Source organism: Suillus discolor, assembly GCF_016758755.1.
Source record: "Suillus discolor strain FC423 chromosome Unknown F5147scaffold_87, whole genome shotgun sequence".
In the NCBI taxonomy this organism is placed as follows: Eukaryota; Fungi; Basidiomycota; class Agaricomycetes; order Boletales; family Suillaceae; genus Suillus; species Suillus discolor.
In genome coordinates, this window is record NW_024541334.1 from 82,170 (window position 1) to 105,666 (window position 23,497).

Sequence of the window (23,497 nt, forward strand, 5' to 3'; positions counted from 1 at the left end):
TGTGAGAAAGCCCAGATACTGCTGAAAGGCTGGGCGGGAGAGCCCAGATGGTGATGACATGGCAGGTGGGCAAGCCCAGATACTGCTAGAAGGCTGGGCAGGAGAGCCCAGATGATGATGACAGGGCATGTGGGAAAGCCCAGATAGTGACAACATGGTAGCTGGGAAGACCCAGATGCTGATGGACAGCGAGCTAAGAGAGCCTTAATGGTGTGGGACACAAAGGAGAGCTCAAATAGTGTGGAATACTGTATAATTTTGACCTTAGGTTATGGGAATTTTAACACTGTATTATGCAATGACTATGTGACATGTTTGTTGCTTGAAGACATTGATACAAACTTGCAGTAAGTTTGTATATATGAGATCAGTGGAGGACTGTGTGTACTCTATACACAGGGAATGGATCCAAAATGATAATAATGGAAAAACTAAGTGTTTGGGTGAAGATTTTCTTGAAAAAAACATTATCCTACAAAGTTAGGTTTGTCGACCCAAAACTGCTGTGACCATTATGAAAAAATAGGTTCAGTTCATTGGGCTAGTGATGGTGTGACAAACCTAAGGTCAAAATTATATAGTAGATTGGTGAGAAGGCTAAGTTCATAGTTAAGGATACACAGCATCACTCAGATAATGATGTCACTACTGAACAGAAATAAAATATGTGCCTGAATTGAAACTTTTGGTATTTTTTAATGTATATTATCTTTCTGTGGTCTCTTGGAGCTCTATTTCATTTCCTATGTAGACTTTTGTATAATGTCATCATGACAACCCTTCAATGTGATTGTGTTGAGAAAAGATATGTATCTCTTTTGCTATTGTGGCATCCTATTATTCAATTTTCTGAATTAATTTTACATCTATATCAATTGTTGGACATGCACACACACATATACCTACTACTTCTTGCTCCAATAAATGTACAAATTGCATATTTCAATGGCCAAAAATGTTTCAAAATGGACCCCTGTCACTCTTATTTATGATGGGAAAGCCCACATAATATGTGCACAGGGCTGTCCCAGAGCAATGCTAAAGTGATCCCAGATGGGATCGGGAAAGATCACAAATAGGTACTTGGGATAGCCCAGATACTTTGTTCAGTGTGGTCTGGGCCATCCCAGGATACAGGGTAAATTATTGGGAATACCATCCTAGAACACACCCACTAGGTCCTTTGCTAGCCACAAACCAATAGACCTAAGAGGTCTTTTCAAGTGGTTGACTGAAGTGACTCAGCAAGGAACACCAATCTTGCAAAGGCACTCCTCAAGAAGAAGAAAATCAATGATGAGAACAAGGAGAATGTGAATACTCACATTAATTCCAGCCAAAATTAGCTTTCTGATGCAAAGTTTCACAGGTTAATGATTCAGCACAAATTTTGATGCCCAATGTGTCTGACGCGTCAAACGTGCCACTTCACGTATTGAACATGTCAAACACGCCTGCCACATCCATCTGTGACCTATGGCAAGTGTTGGTCAACGACTCTGAGCAGCAGTCTCTCCAGTTAGACTCCATGCCAGGGGTTGAGCAATACTTACCATTGGCTCAAGAGGAGGAGATATCTGAGCTTGTACATAGTACAGAGACTGACTCAGAAGAGGATTTTGATGCCTCAGACAATATGGCCGTGGAAGAAGGGACACAGACTCTGTGCAAGATAATGAGCTGCAAGAAGGCCATGGTCGCACTTCACCCACCATTCCTGCCTGTCAATCAGCCCTCTTAGATCTCATCAAAATCTTGAATCCCCTCCACAAAAACAGAATCGGCCACTTAATGTTTGCTGGGGATAATGTCCTCCGAAAGTGTCTTGAAATGATGTGAATGTTCCTATGGATGTATGTTAATCAATGGAACCCTTGAACATGGACCGAAGCCTCTCATGACACAGCACAAGCTCACCAAAAAGGTACCCATACAGCCTGACTCCTTCGTAAATGGGTGCGTTCATTTGTCGAGCACCGTAGCAACCTCCCAATGAACCTTTATGGAAGTTGGAATGTGTCCCTGCTCAACAAAGGGGACCTTGCTGAAGCCATTCACATGCACCTGCAAAGCATTGGAAAATATGTCAGAGCACAGGACATTGTTGATTACCTTGCAAAACCTGAGGTACAGCAGAAACATGGTCTGAAGAAGACAATTTCCCTTGCAACCACTCAACGATGGATGCACATGATGGACTTCTGCTGGATGAAGTCTCTGTCAGGTCAATACATTGATGGTCATGAACGTGATGATGTCGTCACATACCGTCAAACAAAATTCCTTCCATCAATTGCCGAACTCTTCATACACATGCATACATGGAAGGATGGTCTTGAAGAGGCTAGTGATGAGCCTTGCCCACACACCCAGCGTGTTGTCTTATGGTTCCACGATGAGTCAACATTTTACGCCAATGACCGTCGCAAAGTTTACTGGGTGCATGGAAATGAAACTGCAAAGCCTTGTCCCAAAGGAGAAGGGGCCTTGTTGATGGTTGTGGATTTTGTTTCAGCCAATTATGGGTGGCTGCGCTCAAGTTGCGGTGAAGAATCTGCCAGAATACTTTTCTGTGCAGGAAAATCCTGGGATGGCTACTTCACCAATGAATCAATTCTCCAACATGCTGAATTGGCCATGGGCATCCTTGACCGACACTACCCACATGACTGCCATGTCCTCATCTTCAACAATGCAAGCACCCACTTGAAACGGGCCAATGATTCACTTTCTGCTCGTTGCATGCCGAAATTCACCACAAAGCCTGGGAACATCCCATTTGGAGTTGAGAGATCGGTGATAGCGATGGAAAGCCGGTTCATGGTGCTGATGGGAAGGTGCTCAATGAAAAGGTCTGTATGGCAGATGGTGTACTGTCTGATGGGAGCGCACAGAGTTTTTATTTTCCAGAGGGTCATGAACATGCTGGTGGATTCAAAGGCATGGTCAAAATTCTCAAGGAGCGAGGTTTTGAAGGCTGCAAAAAACTTCATGTGGAGTGCCCAAATTTCTGATGCAACCCAGGCATCAGCCATTGTTGCTGTTGACGTTTGCTATACAATCAGCACAACTTTTTGAATGTTAGATCCAACCTCGAGCTCGCTTGCAAAAAACACAGTTATAAGGTCCTGTTCCTGCCGAAATTTCATTGTGAACTCAACTTCATTGAGCAATGCTGGGGATTTGCCAAGCACCTATATAGACAATTGCCACCAAGTTCATCTGAGGTGGTCCTCAAGCAGAATGTCATTGATTCTCTTGATGCTGTCCCACTCATATCAATGCAAAAGTGAGTAACTTGCACTTATCTTTTTGTTATCTTAATTAAACTGTGCTGCACATGTTTGCCACACGATCATTGTGTTTTATGGATGCGTATTGCAAAGGTTTAAATGGTAAACAAGCTGCATTTGCAACAAAAAAGTATCGTGGTCACTGCACTCTCCCATTGTCCATTTTCGATGATCTCACTGAGCTCGATTAAAGCACCTAATATACCTACATACAAGCACCTACTAAGTTACTATATACCTTTACATTAGGCATCTGTGGATTCTGTACCCTCAGCTTTTACTTAGTACGCGCTGCAATATTTGAGTAGAGGGTCACACCATTGTCACATCATGTGATGTTGGTGGTGTTTGAGTGAGGCCTATCTTAAGGATTAAAGTAAGTAGAAGTAGAAGAGTTTGGTACAATGGAGTCTATATGACACCCCCTCACCCATACTCTTTGCAAGAGTTGCAATGGGCTGGCTAATGCTATACATGCTCATGCTTTCTGGCTCTAAGATGGGGAGGAGGCATACCAGTGGCGGGTGTCTGATTGTGAGTGATTGAAGTCGTAAGCTGCTGTACGTATGGAATACTGCTGGTCTATGGGAATTAGAATTTGCATCGAGCCGACCATGATTGCAGAAAGTGTGAACTGTTACATATGTTGGATATACAATTTGAAATACACGCAAGTAGTACTACAACAATCCATTGGGTGTGGTGCTCAACATTACTGTAGAAGGTGATCAGCTTGTGAATGCAATAATACTAGTAAGAGTTAATACATACCATTCAAAATGCCTTCAATGGACCGGCATTGAGACGACGATGTTTGAAGGGGCTGCTCGGCATAGCAGCAGGTGGCAACAGGATGGTAAGTTCTCGTCAAACAGCGCTGAAAATGTCACGTTTCCTGCTTTTTACTCAATGGTGACAAAATGCCATGTGCACTTTGACCAGTGCACCCTTCAGTTTCGACTCATACTAAGACGGTAGGATGAGGTTATGATCTGAGTCATATGCTGGCAAGGGGCAGATGCTATGGGTTGAAACGAGGTCCTGCAAATGGCCTTTGCATCGGTTGGCCACTGTTAAGAACGTGCTCAAGGGTCAGATCTGAAGGGCTTGGCTTCAGCTCGTGCACTGCGCCCCTTACCCGAGTACGTGCCCCTAACTTCTGAGGGCTGTTGGACGATGTCCGAAGGTTGTTGGACAAGTCCGGAGTCCGATGTCCGATGTGCGGGAATTCCGGCGGACGTTTGGGAACGAGGGATAAGACTAATCTGGACGATGTCCGAACTCGAAAGGAAACAGTGGAGGACTACCAGAGGTAGAGGCAGAGGTGAGAAGTCTATAGGAGTCAATCCTAAGACTAGCGGAGGACGACGAGAGGAGAAACTCAAGTCGGACGGAGGAGGGAATGAGCAGAGTCTAAGATAATATTCGAACTGAGGAAGTACAAAGATTCTACAGGGTTTATATACTACTGAGGACTTAACAGAGAATCAGTCAGTGCAGTCCGAAGCTATGTGAGGCTGTGGATGGAGTGTATAGAAAAGTCAAACACTAGTCTATCGGAAAATAGTAAATGAAGACGGAAATGAGAACATAGGAAAATAAAGGCGGAAATGAATTGAGGTACGGAAAATGAGCATAGTCTAACTGGAGAAGGAACATACAAAGGGATAAGGCATGGAAGAGAGACGCAGGTCAGATCCGGACGATAGATAGAAGTCGGCCGGATCTGGAAGTCCGGAAATGATGTGTGTGATAGGTCCAGGTCCGGAACATGGGATATGACAGCCACTGGCCAGGTGGTAATGTCGAAGTTGGAGTTTAGGCCATCTGCAGTTGAGTAAAAACAATTAGTGTACTAATGACGGACATAAGAATCATTCATGACTTACCATGCCAGTAGTTTTCATCGCCATAAACTTCGCTGGCAGTGTCTTGCTGATCTTTATTGGCCTGGTTTGCCACAGCAATATTCAGTAATTAGTCACGGTAATGTGCACAGACAAGTATATGATGAACACTTACTTCAAAAAGACTGTGCGTCAGTTTGATTGATCTCTGGCTGAGTGAGTTATGAATAACACTGAGTTTATCATACTCTTCTGGCCTCGGGATTAATCCTTCGAAATGAGCGAGATTTCAAGGATATCCGGAAAGTCTTCCGATGAGAATCGGAATGCATCGTTATGGCCAGCAGTGAGCTGACAGCTCAATCTCATGTCTGCAAAGTGACCATGAAACACGTTTGAGGGATTAAAATTTCCATCTGGGGTGAGATTAAAGTCATTGCGACTGATCTCAAACACACCATGGATGATGAACTCTGTGGGTTGGAGTCTGCCTCCCTTGCTGATAAGAATGTTTCCGTCCTGTCCACCTATGAAATATTCAACATGTTGAATAAGTCTTGGTGTAGCAGCATAGAATCCTCCAGCAGAATTCTGCAGTTTTTGAAGTACAGATGCAGGGGTACTAGTAGCGGAGGATGGCTTACGTTTGGGAGACATTGCAGGTGGTGCATGATGTGATGCAAGTCTTATTGAGAAACAAAAATCATGTTCCGTGTATACAAGTGACACGCAGCGGCAATGACAGCACGGAAGTACTAGTAGCATAAGTATATCGGACACATCTTGCTTGAAGGTCAGAGTTTTTGATGGTCAGAATTGTGGGGGCAGCAGCACAATGAAGATTGGTTGACCAGTATCACCAGCAGAGGGAAAGCTTGCAGAACATGTACATTGTCCTAGTGGTCATGGGATCTGACTGCATCTGCGAAACTATCGGCAATTGAATGCAAGAGGTGAGCAAAACCTTAATGCCCAACATGGGGCTCGTCATTACATAATCTACAAAACCTTAATGTATAGCCACTTGAAGTTTCGAGAGCAGCGTTCTGAGTTCCTCGACAGCGGCGTAAGATCTTAGTGAAAAGATTAACTGAACGCTGGAAGGCCCCCTTAAGTAGTACTTAAGAACACATCTAGATAGTTGGAACGACGAGAAAAGAGCGTGCAATGATGCTACTAGCCAAATCAACTTGTCTGGTTGTAAAAATTAAGAACATGTGACCAATATAACACGAGACGTGTGAATATAGATATGACGTGCCTCGTCTCTCTGTTGCCTCCCACATCATCAAGACTTGTTCATTATGTATTCTATCACACAATTTCACGCACACACTCACTCCGATTTCCCAGCAAGTTACGAAACCTCGGCTCCTATCAGAAACGAGGCGCATATAGCCACGTTGTATCAAGCGACGGACTTCGTCGGATCAGATCCCAACACAGATTCACCGGCTTCTGGACACTCTAATAGCCCAGACATAGACTTCAACGTACAATTATCAGATGATACCACACATACAGCATACCCAGAAGACTTCCCCAACTTATCACCTCCTTCTCGAGGTCCCAGCTCGTACTGGGGCCGATCAGATTCAGACTCACAATGTTCATCTTCGGTCCCTGATTTGGAGATTGATATCGAGGAACAACTATTACTAAACACGCCAGACTCGCTTTACAACATATACATGGCTAAGGTGCTAGCGGTAACCATTGGTACCCAACAATGATGGAGGATGCTATGCCCTGACTGCAAAGAATGGGTCCAGACAAGTGTATCATCCCAACTACCTCTCTGGCATCCTGGGCAATTTAGCTCATTGAGCAACCATCGAGGCAGCCATAAGTGCATCAAGGCATCGACTGATAAAGCAAAACCTATGTTTGTTCGGACCATGTCTGATGCGCCTTTGTCTCGTTCCCTGAGCCTTACGTCTGAACACAGGTATGTTTCATTTCGGCTCTAATTCATTAGACGTATTTACATCATACTATGCCTGCAGACCTCATCGTGCTCTCTCACCTGCACCCATTTTTAATAGTGTTTGCACTGGAGTTCCCGTCGTCTGGCCAGAGGACCTCCGCCCTTTCATTATGCTCTTTCCTTGGGAGTGCTATCACAATGGCCTGGACGCCCTACCCTTCTTTATAGACACTTGAAATCCCAGTGCTCTTCGCCTCCAGTCTAAGCACTGCTTGTCATATGGTACTCCCTGTGATGAATGCACTGAGATCCCTCTTCACGTCGAACGTCTGGCAGACATTGCGTGCACTCCAAAAGCGCACACTAACTACAAGTTTTTAGGTCTTGCACATGTGCAGGACGTTGCAAGGACTTACGCAGAACAAATCAAGCAGTTGAAGCTGCAGGTACATCCACTTTATGTTTTTTTTTCATGTACATACTAACTCTGATTAGCAGCTGAATGATTCGCGCAAGTATATGAGTGCACTCATGCAGCTCGACGACTACAATCGACTCCTCATGGCTGTATCTGAATGAGACATTCCTCGCCTTCAACAGATCATCAACGTTGCTTTATGCAACGGTGCCAGCATCCGCCAGATAGTCAATAAATTAGATGATGCCCTTGAGGGTGCTTACCATCCTCGGGGATATGATGCGACTGACCTGGATATTGCCACCCTTGTCTACAGGCTTGGTGGTCGTCAACTTCTCTTCACACTAAACCAGAAACTTGCTATCCCTTCCCTTCGCACACTCCGCACTCGAGCTGTCTTCACCGTTATCACTCCCACAATTGGGACCATTCATAACGAGCATTTCGACAACAACATTCATGCCGTCATTCGAAGTAGCCGCACGGAATCTGTCTTGTGTGGTGTCAGTCTTATGATTGACGAGATTGCACTTGAGGAGATGGCCGTCCATTTCAGCAAGTACAACAAGGTCGGCGGTCTATGTTGGAAACACTCACACCTAGTCGATCCTGTTCTCCGCACTTACGAATCTGCAGTCAACATTGCACAGAAGATCCATGACAGTCATGTCCATCTGGGCAAGGAACTAGCTGTTATGGGGGCCTCGTGTTTTGGCCGGGACGAGATATTCCCCATCTTAGCTGCTCCCACTTGCAAGAGCGAGAACCCCAATGACATGGAGCAGATCCTCACTAAAGCAATTGATCGATGGAATGCCACTGGGGTGGCGGCGCAGGTCGGACCAGTCTGGTCAGTTGCCACTGACGGCAATGCTACTTGCCGCGCTGCTGGCCATAGGCTGTTCGTCAAGAGTCTGCTCTCTGAGAGCTCGGATTTGTATGGTACACTCATCAACATGCCGGGATTGAATCTGTTCACAGGCGATAATGAGGTGACACTTGATTTCGACTTCAAACACATATTCAAGCATAAGTCACTTCTTTTGCTTACATTTAACATTTTATAATCAGCTTAAATGCAGGCATATGCACTCTCCTTTGATCTCCCGCGGGTGTCATACTCAATAACGGTCGCATCATTAACTCGATGTGGCTACCTGCCTTTGACGAAGCAGCTGTCACCAAACTTCTCTACCCAGACGATCCTCAAGATGTCCCTCGTGCAGTCGAGCTCATGTTTGCCATTATCAAGTTCTCCAAATCTCAGCATGCCATTGTCAATGACTCGTTTTCGACCGATATCGACACTCGCGCAGATCTCCAATCAATTGCTCTTCTTAGTGCTCTTCTAGAGTCCATCCTCCTGCCTTTTACCAATCTTTCTCTCTCCCTGTCCGAACAATTCATGCTGCTCAGTCGGTACTCTCATCTTGCTTTTGCCTTCTTCCACACACATCGACGGTCATTCATGTCCTATCAATTGTATTACGACCTACAGACGATGGTAAAGAATTCTGCATTCTGCCTCGCTAAGCAACAAGCACTGGACCCACATGCTCCTTTTTTCCTTGGGGATGTTGGGGATGATCCCCTCGAGATTCTTTTCAGCCGCACATGCATGATTGGGGGCCATAACTCTGCATCTTCATATGCTCAGGCTCTCGATCGTTTAGGAGCTGCGAAGGATATCGACGCTGTCTTCAGGCGTCACCCAGAACTTGATCCAGGCCACTGGCGCCTCAAACTAACGCGCCAGGAAGGTGTTGATCATATCAATCGTGAGGTCTGGAAGGATGATATTATCTCTGGTCGGTGTGATCTGCCGTTGGCATGGCGCAATAGTCATGACGCAGCCCTTTCCATCCTCACCATGTCCCAGCTCCAGCCAACTCATTATTCGTTCAGGGAGCTTTTCAGTGTACCTGGTGTCGATATGCTTCGTCCATTTGGACAGAACAGGTACCTTGGAATGACCATAGACAATGACCTTGAGGATACCAGTGAAGTTCCTAATATTCCTCCTCCCGTTGTGATCGCCCCTCCCTCTCAGTGTCTAGAGACAGTTTTAGTAGACGAGGATCACGACCACACTGACCACGCAGTTGCTGGCCTTGGGGTCTTGGCTGGAGGTGATGACGATGAAGAAATGATGCTCACTTTCCAAGAGTCGTTGATCGACAAATCCTTCACTGATGTCCCTGCTCCCTCCTCATCTTCTCAGCACATCTCTCATGACCCTTCGACCCCTGCTTTGCCACAAGGGCCTGGAATACACCCAGAAGATTACCTCCTATACAAAGGACAGTGGATCCACAAGCAGACGATATGTTGTCTCGTGATCAACAAGGATTTTATTTCCAAGTCCCTTAATCGACTTGAGCGCGTCCGTGGAGGTTATACTAAAGTTAACAAACATGTCAACGTATCTGCGGGTTGTATCACTGATCACAATCTCTTTCTCGTCAGGGACATTTTTCTCACTGTCCTTCATTCTGGTCACACTCTTTCGATTGGCGTGCTTCGTTCTACCACTGCCAGCCTCAATAATATTTCCCGCGTGTCAATCAACGTGACAATGATGAAGGCATTGCGAACTACGGCTAAGATAACCAGTCAACTACTCAGTCTTGTGGCAACTGACCCTTCTTCTGACGGCTCTCAATTATTTTTATGGGACGGCGGATACATCAAAGCACATTCCATCATTCAAGGAACATCGGAGTATACAAAACATGTCGTTATGGTCACTGTTCCTGGTTCCCTCATCGAACCAGTCAACCCCGAGGCTATTTTCATTCGCTTGAGGGATGACGTCAATACTGACAAGTTCACTCAAGTGAACGGTGGCCAAAGTACTTGAGGGATCTCTCGGGATGCAATGCAAGCAGCTTGCGAACTCCTCTGGGCCAAAGCCAACAAATTGAAGGTCAACCTGATGTCTATTGTGGCCGTCATTTCATCAGATCCAAATATATTCCCTTACCGACTAGCAGACGGTATGTTTTGTGTTTGTGGTTCGCGCTTTGTTTTCTAATCATAATTTTATATTGTCAGGCACTCCAGCAGTCATTTCTGTTGAGGCCAGCAGCCAACTCACAGCATCTGAAGGTGAGTGCATCACAATGTGTCTGCTTTGCGACGCCAAGGTCCTCGACATGCGGGATCACATAGGCTGCCATATATTACATGCAATGACCAACACTCCTGAGGAGCCGCCTTTGAAGCAAGACATGAGTTTTTTTCTAAATCTATTATCTTACTTTACTAACTCGTTGTAACCAGGTTGATCTTACATGCCCATGTGGCTTCTGCGGTCGTTCTGGAGTGCCTGAGTGCACCATCAGAATTGCGGTACCAAGCAGTGGGGCGCCCACCTGGGAAACAAGATGTATATACCAGCACTCATTCAGGTATGGGTCCGTCAATTCGGGATTGAAGAACAAGCCCTGTCACAACCTACCCCTCAAATGCGAACTTTGTCACCCTGTACTCCCTCCCCAGCCCGGAAAGAGCACCCGAAAGGTTCCCATGCTCCCTGTTGAAGCTGTATGGCGCTACAACATGACGGCGCATATCCTGGGCCAGCACGAGGAATTCGCCGTACCTGGACATAGAGAGGCGGGGGTCCCATTGCCAGTAAGCATTTGGAGGGTGATGAAACTTACGGATCTTGAGCAGGGCGCTTCGCGCATCCCGAAGGATTGCTGGCAGCCCTCGTATGGAGATTTGTCTGAGCAGGACAAGGAGAACATACCTGTAGCATCAGGATCTCGTCCTAAATGTCCTACCCTTGAGTCCGCTGGGTCTCTCCCCCGGGCCTCCAAACGAGCGCGTACATCCCTCCAGCTTAGTTCGTCGGTTGTTTAGTTGTCTTGCTGTGTCGTAGTTATCACTGTGTGCTTCTGTATCACTCGCTTTCAATCAATGTTGTTACTCCCAGACCTCTCATTTGTGATCAAAATAGTTACTATATATGGCTAAATTACAGTGACTGTAATGCTGTCACGGTGGGGGGGGGACCCATCTGAAGTTACGTCAGGTGTATGTCAAGAACTCTTATTTTGCTCACCTCTTGATTGAATGGTATTAGTATTAATTGTGCTCACGTTCGAAAATTTGTTCTGCTGCACCCACATTCCAGAAAGAAGCTTGGCTGCTTGTGAAATCCCTGTGCCCATATGATGAGCCGGCATCTGAATCAAGTCAAGTCTGAGTCCCTGCTTCCGTAAAGGACCCAAACAGACTTTAGTCAAGGCTAGTCATAAGTGCTCTGTTACAGTTCCGATGTACTTCTTCAGCTATCAAAATGTTGCGAAGACTCGGAACATTATAGGTATGTACATACTAGCAGAGGTCAAGTCCAGCACCACTCGGTAGCACTGGAAGCATGGATGACTTTTTCGCAGTGAAAAATGTTGAAAAGATCCTAAAAAAGGTTAAAATAAATTTCACCGTTTTGTGACACCCAAAATGTTAGATAAAATTTAGGCTTTTTTTCCACTTCTCCATGATGAAAAATATTGATCTCAGTTAAATATTGTGTTAGCTTTCATTCACAATATTGCAGCAATAGATACTTGAACAATTCAAACAATTTTTCTGCAGCCAAAACCTAGATAAACTTTTGACTTTGTACCCTGACATAAACAAACTTTTTCATGACTTTTATCATCATTTGTCCTGACACAAAAGTTGGTATTTTTGTTACCCTTTTCCCAATGTTTTTGTTACCAAAATATCTTGGTCAAATTTTGACTTTCATGTGAGACAATATTTAAAATAGTGATCAAACTTAGATTATCCTTTGTTCCCTCACCAAAGTCTACCTTTGTTCAAGATTTGAATAGACTGTTTATGGCACTAATATTTTAAAATTTCCAGCAATAAATCTATTAAATTTGTAGTTTCACCTACTTTAAGTTCAGAGCATATCAAAAGTGTGTTGGTATTTACAATGTGGTCAGCACCAGAATTTTGTCTCAGTACATCAATTGAATGTTGCTTGTATTTAAACTTCACTCATCAGAAAAATTGTAATCATATTTAAAATAATGTTCCTAGTACAACACCTAGTCCAAATGTCAAAGTGGTGTGGATTCCAATCTAAACAGAGGTCATTTTGATCCTCATTTAGACCCGATGATCAATCAGGTACATGGAAACTAGCTATAGAGACAGGTTGGATATCTCAGATGAGTTCCAGATATTCCAGGATCAAAATATTTATGGACATCTCAATCCCAGGATATCCATCCAAATGAGTGTGGCAATCCAACTGGCATCTACTATTAATTTGAACATGGATGTTAATTCAAGTGGCTGGATGCCAATGCATACATATTCCTGACAGATGCTGTCCACTGTAACATGTGTTCTTGGCATTCATATTGGCAGGATCACAGCGGCATCAAGCCAAATAGGCGAAGATGAGAATATCCAAGCACCATCAACACCAAGCAGATCTAGACTGTTCGATTGCTTACCCGGAGAAGATGCTGTAGGGGTTGTTCCTAACGTCTTCCACATCTGCAGCATAGGTGCATACTCCGCTGTTAACGATCTCGGGACTGTACAAACAGCTCAGGTCTGCCTTCTGACGCAGCAAAACTTAACCTTACTCTGAACAGGGTGTGCACCGATTGCCTACTGGTACATTGTTCGAGCACCATCAATTTTGACGTACAAAGGGTATGGCCTGTGGTGCTCAAGTGCAGATTCTGCGCTTGTCTTACCGAAGCTATGTTCGTAGTCTATGAGGTATGGATATGCATTCATCTTGACCCAGAAACACAGCAGCTTTGTACAGGCCTCCCAATCTTATCTTGGGGCGCCAGAAATTCATCTGTCCTCGCCTCAGGCGTGAAGTTGAGAAGGTGCAGAAGCCAGAGTAGAGTACTCCTGTGCCAGAGATGCGATGACCTCCTTCAAGGTAGATAACTAAAATGAAATTGGAGCTCAAGATAAGAGCTCCAATAATCACATGCATACATTTCAAATTTCAAGGACACGGTGGGTGTGAGATGGGGGTCCGTTTGCAGTCGACATTGTGCCCCGCCAGTACTAGGACAAGCACGAAGTAGTTAGTCCCATTGACAAGGCTCTGATGTGTCCTTTTGCAACACCAGAGAGTAAATTTGAACCAATCGAAGAGTATCGCAAGCTGTTGATTCACGAGTCAGCCTTGCATGGGCAGTACACTCAAAAAATTGGGCATTTCACTTATGGCATTTTGAAGCATTAACAGGTCTTCTAGTACTTCAAAACAACCTCAATGTGGCTTAGGATAATCAGGGCAGCACCAATGGATCTGCAGTCGGTGGATCGAGATTGATTCCATGATGTTCTGTTCCTTCCGATCCTTGAAGACATGTGTCACAGGTATCAGCGTGTTGTTTGGATGTGAATGTCGTCTCTACCAAAAATGAGAATTGAATTTGCTGCAAGTCAGTAGTGAGTTGGGATCAAAGTACATAGATACATAGAAAAAGACTCAAATAGTGCTAGTTTGCCTTCACAGCCTAATGGTGGAAAGACGATCGTTCCTCCTGCAAGTTCGCTTGATTCAATTGGCCATCATCATGGGTGTCTAAGGATGAGGGATGATGTTAACTTTGTCGCTCATACACACTGGCAGCAGTGCCTCAACTCGATGGCGCAAGGCTTAGCATGGATGCTGAACTTTAGTCTTCAGTGTTCACCTGAGCCATTGATTTGAAGACAATACTCACCAGCAAGATATGGTAGTCTGAGTCCTATACGAGTGGAAACCCAAACTAATGGTCTTCGAGCTCTATATACCGTGTGCTGAAGGAGAAGAGACCCGAAGTTGACATTTATGATATGGCAGCCCAAGCCACTAGCTGCTATGTAGTTGGAGGCGACACAATTATGTAATCTTGACCAAGCGACACGGTGTAAGACCAGCTGTTGGCTATTAATGAAGACCAGCAATTATAGTGGATTTGGGTTCAAACACCCGCTCAGACTTGCTCTAGCCGACACACATTAAGTGGTTGGACTGGTCTCCTGGCTCGGGGATCTGACAGAGGTCCAGATTTGATAAGCTGCAGGTGCACCAAGCTGGAAAGTCTTTGGATGCAACGGAGAAATACACAGGAATAGATCGTATGTTTATATCTTATTTGATTCTCAGAATTTGCTTGAATGATCTCTACCACATGCGATCTCACATGATGCATAGCTCTAGTATCTACTAGCTATAGCACCTGTATGACCTGCGCTGAGATTCTGTTATAACCGTCGGAGGCGAGTCATCTTCACCATAGCAGAACTAGCATGTCACAGGGCTGTTCGAGTGTGTTTACAGTTACTTATCACTTCATTGTGTCAGTTTATATCATTGGCCGCCCGACTCGTTCCGCGTTATCATACATGTAGTCAAGATGATGCTGCGGATGCTTAGTTTACGAATGTGTCAAAAGGAGCAGCAAAGTTCTTAGGACTTTCGCACCTGAAGCCAAGCTCACTAGGACATAGTCAGCAGACATCTCTATTCAATCACGTGTGCTGGCTTCTTGGGACGACAGAGCCATGCAACCAGTATTGACAACACTACAGACTAGAGTCTGTGAGCTTCCACAATGTTTCCAAACAAGGCGTCGATTAACTCGTCTCTTTTCTCTTACTTCACGACTCGCATTTCTATCGCAATCGTGACTACATTATTAAGCATTCTCGAATGTCATTAGGGACCATGAACTCCTCAAGTGACCTATCTGTCGATTCATTCAATGCCAGAGCACAAGGAGGATTGCTGATGTTGAGACATGTTGATTACTGTCAAAGTACATGAGAGCTGGAAAGAAATGTTGTAGTGGATGTATCCAATAAAGTGAGATAAGGCATTGGAATTCCAACTCCCAGTACATCAGCATTTAATCGTAGACAGTAAAGTAGTGCAATGGTACTCCAATGAGGTGTAGGTGCTCAGCAGCAGTGAACTTGGATAGGAAGGTATGCCATGTCAAGGTCAAAATATTGTGATGGAGAGTCTTGCAGGAATGAAGCTGCAGACAGCGCACTAGAGAGACTGGCAAGCTATGGCTCATATCCATAAGTGTATCCAACAAAGTTGAAGCATGTGTGCCAGACACACCCAATGAGATGTGGAACGAGGCGGCTAGAGGAGGTGCATCCGAGTAAGTGTGAGGTTCTTGTGAAAACCCAGTTATCTCCCAGTGAGAAGTGTGGCACCAGACTTGAAGCATGTGGATTGTGAAACTCTGGACCTTGCAGTGAATGGATTCAAAGAATCCTGTACCGGATCAGCAAATGGCATGCTTTCTTCCAAGATTTTGAGCGATATCAACGAATGGGTGTGGAGACTAGACAAAAAGACTGTACAATCCGGGGACAGTGCTTCAATTTCCAAAGCCTCCAGAGCATGCAGGACCAATGGCCTATCAGTGTCAAGGATGTAGTCCAAGTCGAATAACACATTTTGCAGGATGAGAACCTTCAGCAGTGGAAATGAAGCTAATACCTCCAGAAGGGTGCTGAGCGATGGTTTGATTGAATGGCTGTCAGAGAAATCAAATATGCGGAGTTTATGAAGATTATGGAAATGGAGAGCATTCCATGAGAAGTGGCAATGTGTTAATTGAAGGCTTTGTAGATGTGGTGCCTCCAATATGAATACTGCATCTGGGACATGTACAGTGTGACCTGCAACTGTGCCTATTACTAGGTATTCCAAAGCCTGACAAGACTTGGGCAACCATTTCAAGACACGATGAAGAAACTCTGGCGGGGCTGAACTGAGATTCAATGACTTTATGTGATGCATTGATTTCATGATGTGTGTGAGGTTGAGTTCATAATTCAAAAGCGTAAAGGAGCTGAACTGGTCGGGAAGGTTAACTGAGATTCGAAGGTGGTGGGGATGTGAGTGTACTAAGGCCATGAGAACACAGCTCGCTGGAGCGCTCATGTCCACAGCATGATACTACAAACAGGGAGATTGGAGAGTGACAGCTTGGAGGACACGACAAACACTGCTGCAGGCTACTAGAGACTCTAGCCCATCCTCATCTTGAGCCATGAAAGAAAGAACATTAAGGAGGAGTTCAGCTGGAAGCCTGAAAATCAGAGAGAAGGTGTTGCGCTCCTCGTTTAGGAAACGAGCAAAATTGTGCAGGCATTGGACCTGCAGGCTTATTTGTTGGGGATCAGATAGTATGCAATTGAGTGCTTCTAAGTCGGTTATGCCAAGCTCATTAGCAAGAACAACTGCACGTCCAAGTCGAACATCAAGAGCAGATGGAGCAATTATATCAGTGGTGCATAACACTAGGAAAGGCCAACATCAGCGTGAACTGCAGGGCAATCACTGAGCTCCTGAAATTTTCACCCCTGATTCTAGAGACTATCCATTCTAGGATAGTGCAAATGAGCACTTTGATACAGTTAAATAGTCCAAGTATAGCAGTAGCCCTGACTCAGACTCAGTAGGTCTGCTGTTGTCACACAAGTAAAAGGTCAACAGACCTTGTGCTCTTTTATGATTATCCACACAAAGCACTCAAGCATGCGCCCAACAAAGGGATGAAGTGAATCATGAAGGATACTCATTGTATGTAGCTAGTCAAAGCCGCATACAATAAGAACAAAGGGAAAACTAGTCAGGTGACTTAGACTCAGAGCACGTCAGGAGACCAATGAGGAACAGCGACAGAACTTGAAGCATGGCAGTTCTAGAGAAGAGGTCAATGAAGTCATGAATATACAACCCTACTTACTTCTGCAGAATGTTCAGGTGTGATGTCAAGCCAAGATTAAAACATTAGCACCAGTCCATAAAATGGTACATCCAGATAGTGTTTGCGTCATTACCATCAACTTTGAAAAAGTTCCTGCTACCATGAGGGAGTGGGTTAATTATGAGAAAATAAGTGCTGGGCCACTCGTTCCAAGACCTTTCGAACATGATAGGCAGTCTTGCCCTCAGGAAGTGAGAAGCTCTCATCACATAGCTGCTCACTATGCACACAACGGATAGCCAAGAAGGCTGGGCAGAGAGCAAAAACATGGTGAACGTTCTCAAATGCATCGCAACCGAAATGACACCAGGGCGGTGTATCACAAAAATGCCGATACCGCACGTCTGCGGTATCCAGTTGTGATGATTGGGTATACAATTGTATGCCAGCGAGAAAGAGCTAGAGGCCTGAGTGTATGGGGAGTCGGGCAGGCAATGGCTGTCATATAGTGCAACAGTCAGGGCTTGCGCAGGATGAAAGGTCAGCATAATCATTGGCGAGACATTCTGGTGTAAGGCCATTGGTGTGAGCAGCCGTCCAGATGAGCGAGGGTGCGTGCGTTGGAGAGTGTAGAAGTGATCACAACCAGCGATACAAGGAACGTGCTGGTTGGTTATTCCAGATGTGGGGCAGAGCCCTAGGAAGTACTTCGTGTATGACGTGGACTGCATTTTTGTGATCTGTGAAAACGGAATGGGCTATTAGGTGTTGCAGCTGCAGAAGTCACCGAGCAAGTCTGGAAAAGTAATGCTGGTGATGAGAGCATTGGTGCCTCCAAGGAGAGCAAGAGGACGTTGTTGAGAGAACGAGGTGGTGGGAGCTGTATGTAGAGATGATAATGCTATGATGTGTTCTTCAGCCTGTAAGTGTCGCAGAGGACGAGCGATAGCCTCACATGATCTGTTTAACAGTGTGGTGAGGGAAAGATATCCCAGCCAACATAACAATGTAGGAAGATGATGTTGTAGCGATGGCATAACAGTGGATAGTGCAGCTGTCAAGTTCTGCAAAGGTTCAAAATGGAAATGTGAGGCAGTGTTCTCAGTTTTGCATGGACTAAGACCTGAAGTGAGAGAGCCGCATGAATCCATGTCGTGCCAGTACTGGCAATGCAGTTCTCAGGAAGGAGGAGGCAATGGTGTTTAGGATGCTGACAGTGACATGTCCCCTCAAGAGCAGATTCCCAGAGTAACATGACATCTGGCCCATGAGAAAATGAGTGTTTTTCGTGAAGTTATATAAAATACAAAATAAACAATATAATTTTCTCGCTATTGACACGACGCACGACGCAAACTGTACCTACAAATGCAATGGACCAGTCTTTCATCATCCAAGCCATTCACAATACTTCTCTTGATGCGCTGGATCGGTTTGCGCGTGCTTTAATCCAAGAATGGTTCCCTACAGATTACCTTCAGACACTCAATAATTCAGACTGAACAGAATCTTAGTGTGTTTGACGGTTTACTATAGACGGGCTGGTGGTCACGAGTCGATACGATGTGTGCCTCGAATTTGTGCACCGTTGCACTGGCTCCTGATGTTGATCACTGTGCACACCTCCAAGTCATGTTACAGTCCTGAGCTTTTACTGGACACGTTGATGGAATGTTATGTCGTTCGATCAATTTATACAATTTGCTGTTAACATTTTTTTGGGGAGCAATGTTTGGTCAGCAGGTTTCTGGTGGAGTATTTCTACCAGTGACTGCAGCGTATCTTTCAGCAATGCTGCCAGACCCATATCAGCAATGGAAGCTTATAGGGCAGTTGAGAAGAAAGGCTTACTAGAGAACCTCTTCTGAAAGAACAAGGCATATTGTTAAGAATGTGCTCAATGGTCGGATCTGAAGGGCTTGGCTTCAGCTCATGCGCTGCACCCCTTACCCAAGTACATGCCCCTAACTTCCAAGGGCTGTTGGACGATGTCCGAAGGTTGTCGGACAAGTCCGGAGTCCGATGTCCGATGTGTGGGAATTCTGGCGGACGTTCGGGAATGAGGGATAAGACTAATCTGGACGATGTCTGAACTAGAAAGGAAACAGCGGAGGACTACCAGAGGTAGAGGCGGAGGTGAGAAGTCTATAGGAGTCAATCCTAAGACTAGCGGAGGACGATGAGAGGAGAAACTCAAGTCGGACGGAGGAGGGAATGAGCAGAGTCTAAGATAATATTCGAACTGAGGAAGTACAAAGATTCTACAGGGTTTATATACTACTGAGGACTTAACAGAGAATCAGTCAGTGCAGTCCGAAGCTATGCGAGGCTGTGGACAGAGCATATAGAAAAGTCAAACACTAGTCTATTGGAAAATAGTAAATGAAGACGGAAATGAGAACGGAGGAAAATAAAGGCGGAAATGAAACGAGGTACGGAAAATGATTATAGTCTAACTGGAGAAGGAATGTTCAAAGGGATAAGGCATGGAAGTTAGATGCGGGTTGGATCCGGATGATAGGTAGAAGTCAGTCGGATCTGGATGTCCGGAAATGATGTGTGTGATAAGTCCAGGTCCAGAACATGGGATATGACACATATAGGTTGTTGGATATTGAGGTCTTTGAGTTCATATACATCCAACGTACTCAACCAAGCTTCATCGTAGAAGTTGTGGGGAAGGCCTGGCACAGGGTTACCAGTATGCTTGACATTACGTTGGGTTGTGGGAACCCTAATCCGGGGCCAATTACCCCACCTGGGATGGTTTACTTGGCTAAATTTAGTAGTCATGAAAATGCAATCAAATGTTCAAATCCATGGAACCTGTTAAGAATGTGCTCAAGGGTTCTGATCCGAAGGGCTTGGCTTCAGCTCGTATGCTGCGCCCCTTACCTGAGTACGTGCCCTTAACCTCTGAAGGCTATAGGACGATGTCTGATGCATGGGAATTCTGGCAGACATTTGGAAACAAGATCAAAGACTAATACGGACGAAGTCCGAACTAGAAAGAAACAGCGGAAGACTACTGAAGGTAGAGGCGAGGATGTTTAAGTCAATAGGAATCAATCCTAAGACTATTGGAAGACGACAAGAGGAGAAACTCAAGTCGGACAGAGGCAGGAATGAGCAGAATCTAATATGATATTCAAACTGAGGATGTACAGAGTTTTTACAGAGTTTATATACTACGGAAACATAATGGAAGTTCAGTCAGCGCGGTGCAAGGCTATGTACGAAGCATGTGGAAAGCTTATCAATAGTATAACGGAACATAATAAAATGCAGTCGGAAATGAAACAAGGTCCGGATGAACCAGTACAGTCGGATATGTAAATAACCGGTAGACCGGTAGTAGGAACTAACCAAAACGGGACATACGAAAAGGAGAAGGAAACAGAAGTAAGAAGCGGGTCGGATCTGGACATCTGGATATGGGTGCGTGATTGGTCCAGGTCTGAAATGCGGGATATGACAGTTTTACTGAATTCCAGTCAAAAGTTCTCGGCAGTCGGCCCACCACATTTTTCCAGCACGAATTGTGCAATTTCCGCTTCATCAGGAGGTAGAGGTAGCAGGTCATTCTTGGTCTCACGCCCGAGCATATGCATAGCATGCTCACAGACTTCACACTGAGTGACGCTGATGTCAACACCTACACCATAAGGTCCCAAGCTAATCTCATACCTGCAAAATTATGTTCCTAGCTGGCCGATAGTGGCTGGGCCTACAGGGGGGAATGCTAACAGGATTGGCCCATTGTCCAGGTGGTGTAGGCCGTCGGTTGATAACAGATGAGCCACTGGATGCTGATGTGTGTAGGGATGCCAAATTGTTTTGGAGCCGTGCAGAGCGCTGAAGGGTAGCAACCTCCGCACGGGTTTCCATAACAGCGCAGAGCACACACTCAATATCCTCTCTGGTGGCCCATGGAGGTTCATCCACATCCGGGCCACTGGCAACCTTGGGGAAAATGTCTGGAGGATTATATGGGGATGACAGAAATAGCATACCATTGACTGATCTGCACATTCCTCTTCCAGGACCATGTCTTCCTCAGAAAGATCCCCCGCATCAGGAAAAGTGGTATTTGCACTAATTGCAAATAGAGCACTATTTATGCAAATATAGCATCTATATCCCTCAGGGCAAAAAAAGACAAGTCCCCTAACTCTAAATGACATATAGAGTCATTTAATGCTATTATTATGAGCCTCCACACTAATTGCAATTATTGCTCTTAGAGCAATGTGCTCCAACATTATCAGAGCAATCTCTGAACCATCCATAGTTGACTTTTAATGCATTATTTTTCACTTGGAAATCGGCTTTAGATGAAAAAAAAAAAAGCCAAAACAAAGCCAAAAAAAGGCAACAAAAGCAAATGATATTGAGAGATCAAATATGACTAAAAATGTATTCCTACTCAGTACCAGATTTCCTAGCCTTTGCTGCACGTCCAGCAGTCTCCAGAGCAGAGAAATTGAAAGTGGTGGTAGGAGCGTCTTCAGCCGCACCAGGAATGTTACCAGTCCTATTTCAAACAGTGAGTAAAATCAAGATGGAAAAACAATATTACGCACTGAACCCCTTCCTTCAATTCATCCCAAATCATCTCTAGGTAGCTAGGACATTCCTTTTCAAAGTTCTCCAGGAGGCTCACATAGTGATCCCATCTAACAAAAAATCAACGGTAAAATGAGCTGCTGACTGATGTTACAAGTAAAAAAAAATCAAACCTAGGTCTAAAGTGCGCTTCAGAAAAGTCCATGGGATGTCCTCTCATGATACCTAATAAAACACATTCAACCTGTGGATTCAAGTTTCATCAGTGATAAGTGGGAGGGATATAAGGTAGATGTAGGTCTCACTGCACTTGATATCAATGCAAGGATGGGTATATTGTTGAAAAATGAATTTTTCTTCTGCCCCCACTTTCTTCCTTCTCCTTGGGACCCCACTATTGCGCAGATAGTAGCAGCCTGAAGATGGTGTTCTGGAGGGGAGAAGTGTCATCATAGATGAGATTCTGTACAGCAATTTCAAGCTTCAATACGTCTAAAGCCTTTCAATAGACAGGACACTTACCTTGATATCAATTCCTCCGTGTATGAATCTCGCCTCCTCCAACATCCACTTGATAGTGTTCTCCAACTCCTCATGCTTTAGCTCTCCTATTCCATAGGTACTGGGGACACTGATGCAGGCTTTGGCTACAAACTCCCCTCTAAGTTGGCTGGCAGCCTTCCAAGTCTATAGTATAGAATGAGCAACTGAGGTGCATCAAAGGAAAATACTCACATAGTCTATCAAGTAAGCTTTCAAGTTATCATCACTTTGAATGAGCGACATCTTCTCCCACAACACCTCATTGTCCCTAGTGCTAGACACCAGTAGGTCCCAGCAGAACTCCTCCCTGTCCAAAGCTGAAGGAAAGCTGTTAACTGTGGCTACATGGAGGCGCATTGCCTTGTGAGCAGAGATAGCTATGCGCTTGGTACGCGGGCTGTTCAGGTTACTGAGTTTCACCTTGCTCCTTGGAACACTAGCGATGCTGAAGTACTTGTTGGATTCCTGGTCTTCTTCCTTCAGGCCTATAACTGTCTGGTGCATTCCTCAAAAAGTCAGTCCAATCCTTTCCAATATGCTGGTACATTTACCTCCTCTCCAGCAAACTCTTTCTCCTCTTCATTTTAAACACCCTCATCTACCTCATCTACCTCATCTACCTCATCTACCTCATCCACCACCTCCCCTTCCTGATCTTGGTGGTCCTCATCCCTGCCCTCTCCAACCTGGTCATCAATGCCATCATCCTCTATCTCGCTACTCAAGCCACCATCTAGAATCATTCTTACCATATTACTACCTTTATCATTCCTTTCAGGGGAATATAGGCGGCGATGACAATGGCTGATTGGCGGACTGTCACATACTGAGTCCTTGTCAGACCTCTCCTTGTCTTCTCCTGCCTCCTCCAAGAGACAATCAGCAGCACGCTTTCTGGAGGCTGGGACTTTAAGTTAGTGATAGTCTTTCAATTCTAGGATACTTACCTTTTTTCTGAGCCTCAGCTGCATCCTCAGCTACCTTCTTATTCTTTTGAGCCAAATCCTTAAGAAGCTTCTCTTCTCCTGCAGTCAATCCTGAGCCTTTGACAGCATTTTTGCCCCCTTTAGCTGACAAACTTGATGCAGGAGTAGCTTTTGCTTGGGAGGCAGAAGCAGCTTTTGCTCTGGAGGCAGGAGTAGCTTTTGCTCTGGAGCCACCCTGAGGTGTAGGCTTGATGCTTG

At 45.0% G+C, this 23,497-nt stretch overlaps 3 protein-coding genes across 3 annotated transcripts; 1 reads left to right on the forward strand and 2 right to left on the reverse strand.

Moving 5' to 3' along the window:
- Positions 1 to 5,404: 5,404 nt before the first annotated feature.
- F5147DRAFT_779504 (uncharacterized protein) lies at positions 5,405 to 5,797 on the reverse strand (the record flags this gene model as incomplete). The annotated part of the gene is made up of 1 exon (XM_041442303.1): positions 5,405 to 5,797. One exon carries the CDS (start codon positions 5,795 to 5,797, stop codon positions 5,405 to 5,407), a length of 393 nt encoding a protein of 130 aa, XP_041287031.1.
- A 647-nt stretch (positions 5,798 to 6,444) lies between these two features.
- F5147DRAFT_657553 (uncharacterized protein) lies at positions 6,445 to 11,698 on the forward strand (the record flags this gene model as incomplete). Its single annotated transcript, XM_041434280.1, has 13 exons — positions 6,445 to 6,859; positions 7,449 to 7,513; positions 7,566 to 7,634; positions 7,668 to 8,477; positions 8,568 to 8,634; positions 8,661 to 10,337; positions 10,374 to 10,481; positions 10,540 to 10,597; positions 10,768 to 10,873; positions 10,987 to 11,121; positions 11,164 to 11,335; positions 11,474 to 11,526; positions 11,627 to 11,698. 13 exons carry the CDS (start codon positions 6,445 to 6,447, stop codon positions 11,696 to 11,698), a joined length of 3,807 nt encoding a protein of 1,268 aa, XP_041287032.1.
- Positions 11,699 to 21,626: 9,928 nt separating this feature from the next.
- F5147DRAFT_585698 (uncharacterized protein) lies at positions 21,627 to 22,817 on the reverse strand (the record flags this gene model as incomplete). Its single annotated transcript, XM_041431881.1, has 6 exons — positions 21,627 to 21,738; positions 21,788 to 21,880; positions 21,944 to 22,014; positions 22,076 to 22,164; positions 22,289 to 22,457; positions 22,506 to 22,817. 6 exons carry the CDS (start codon positions 22,815 to 22,817, stop codon positions 21,627 to 21,629), a joined length of 846 nt encoding a protein of 281 aa, XP_041287033.1.
- Between the last annotated feature and the right edge of the window lie 680 nt (positions 22,818 to 23,497).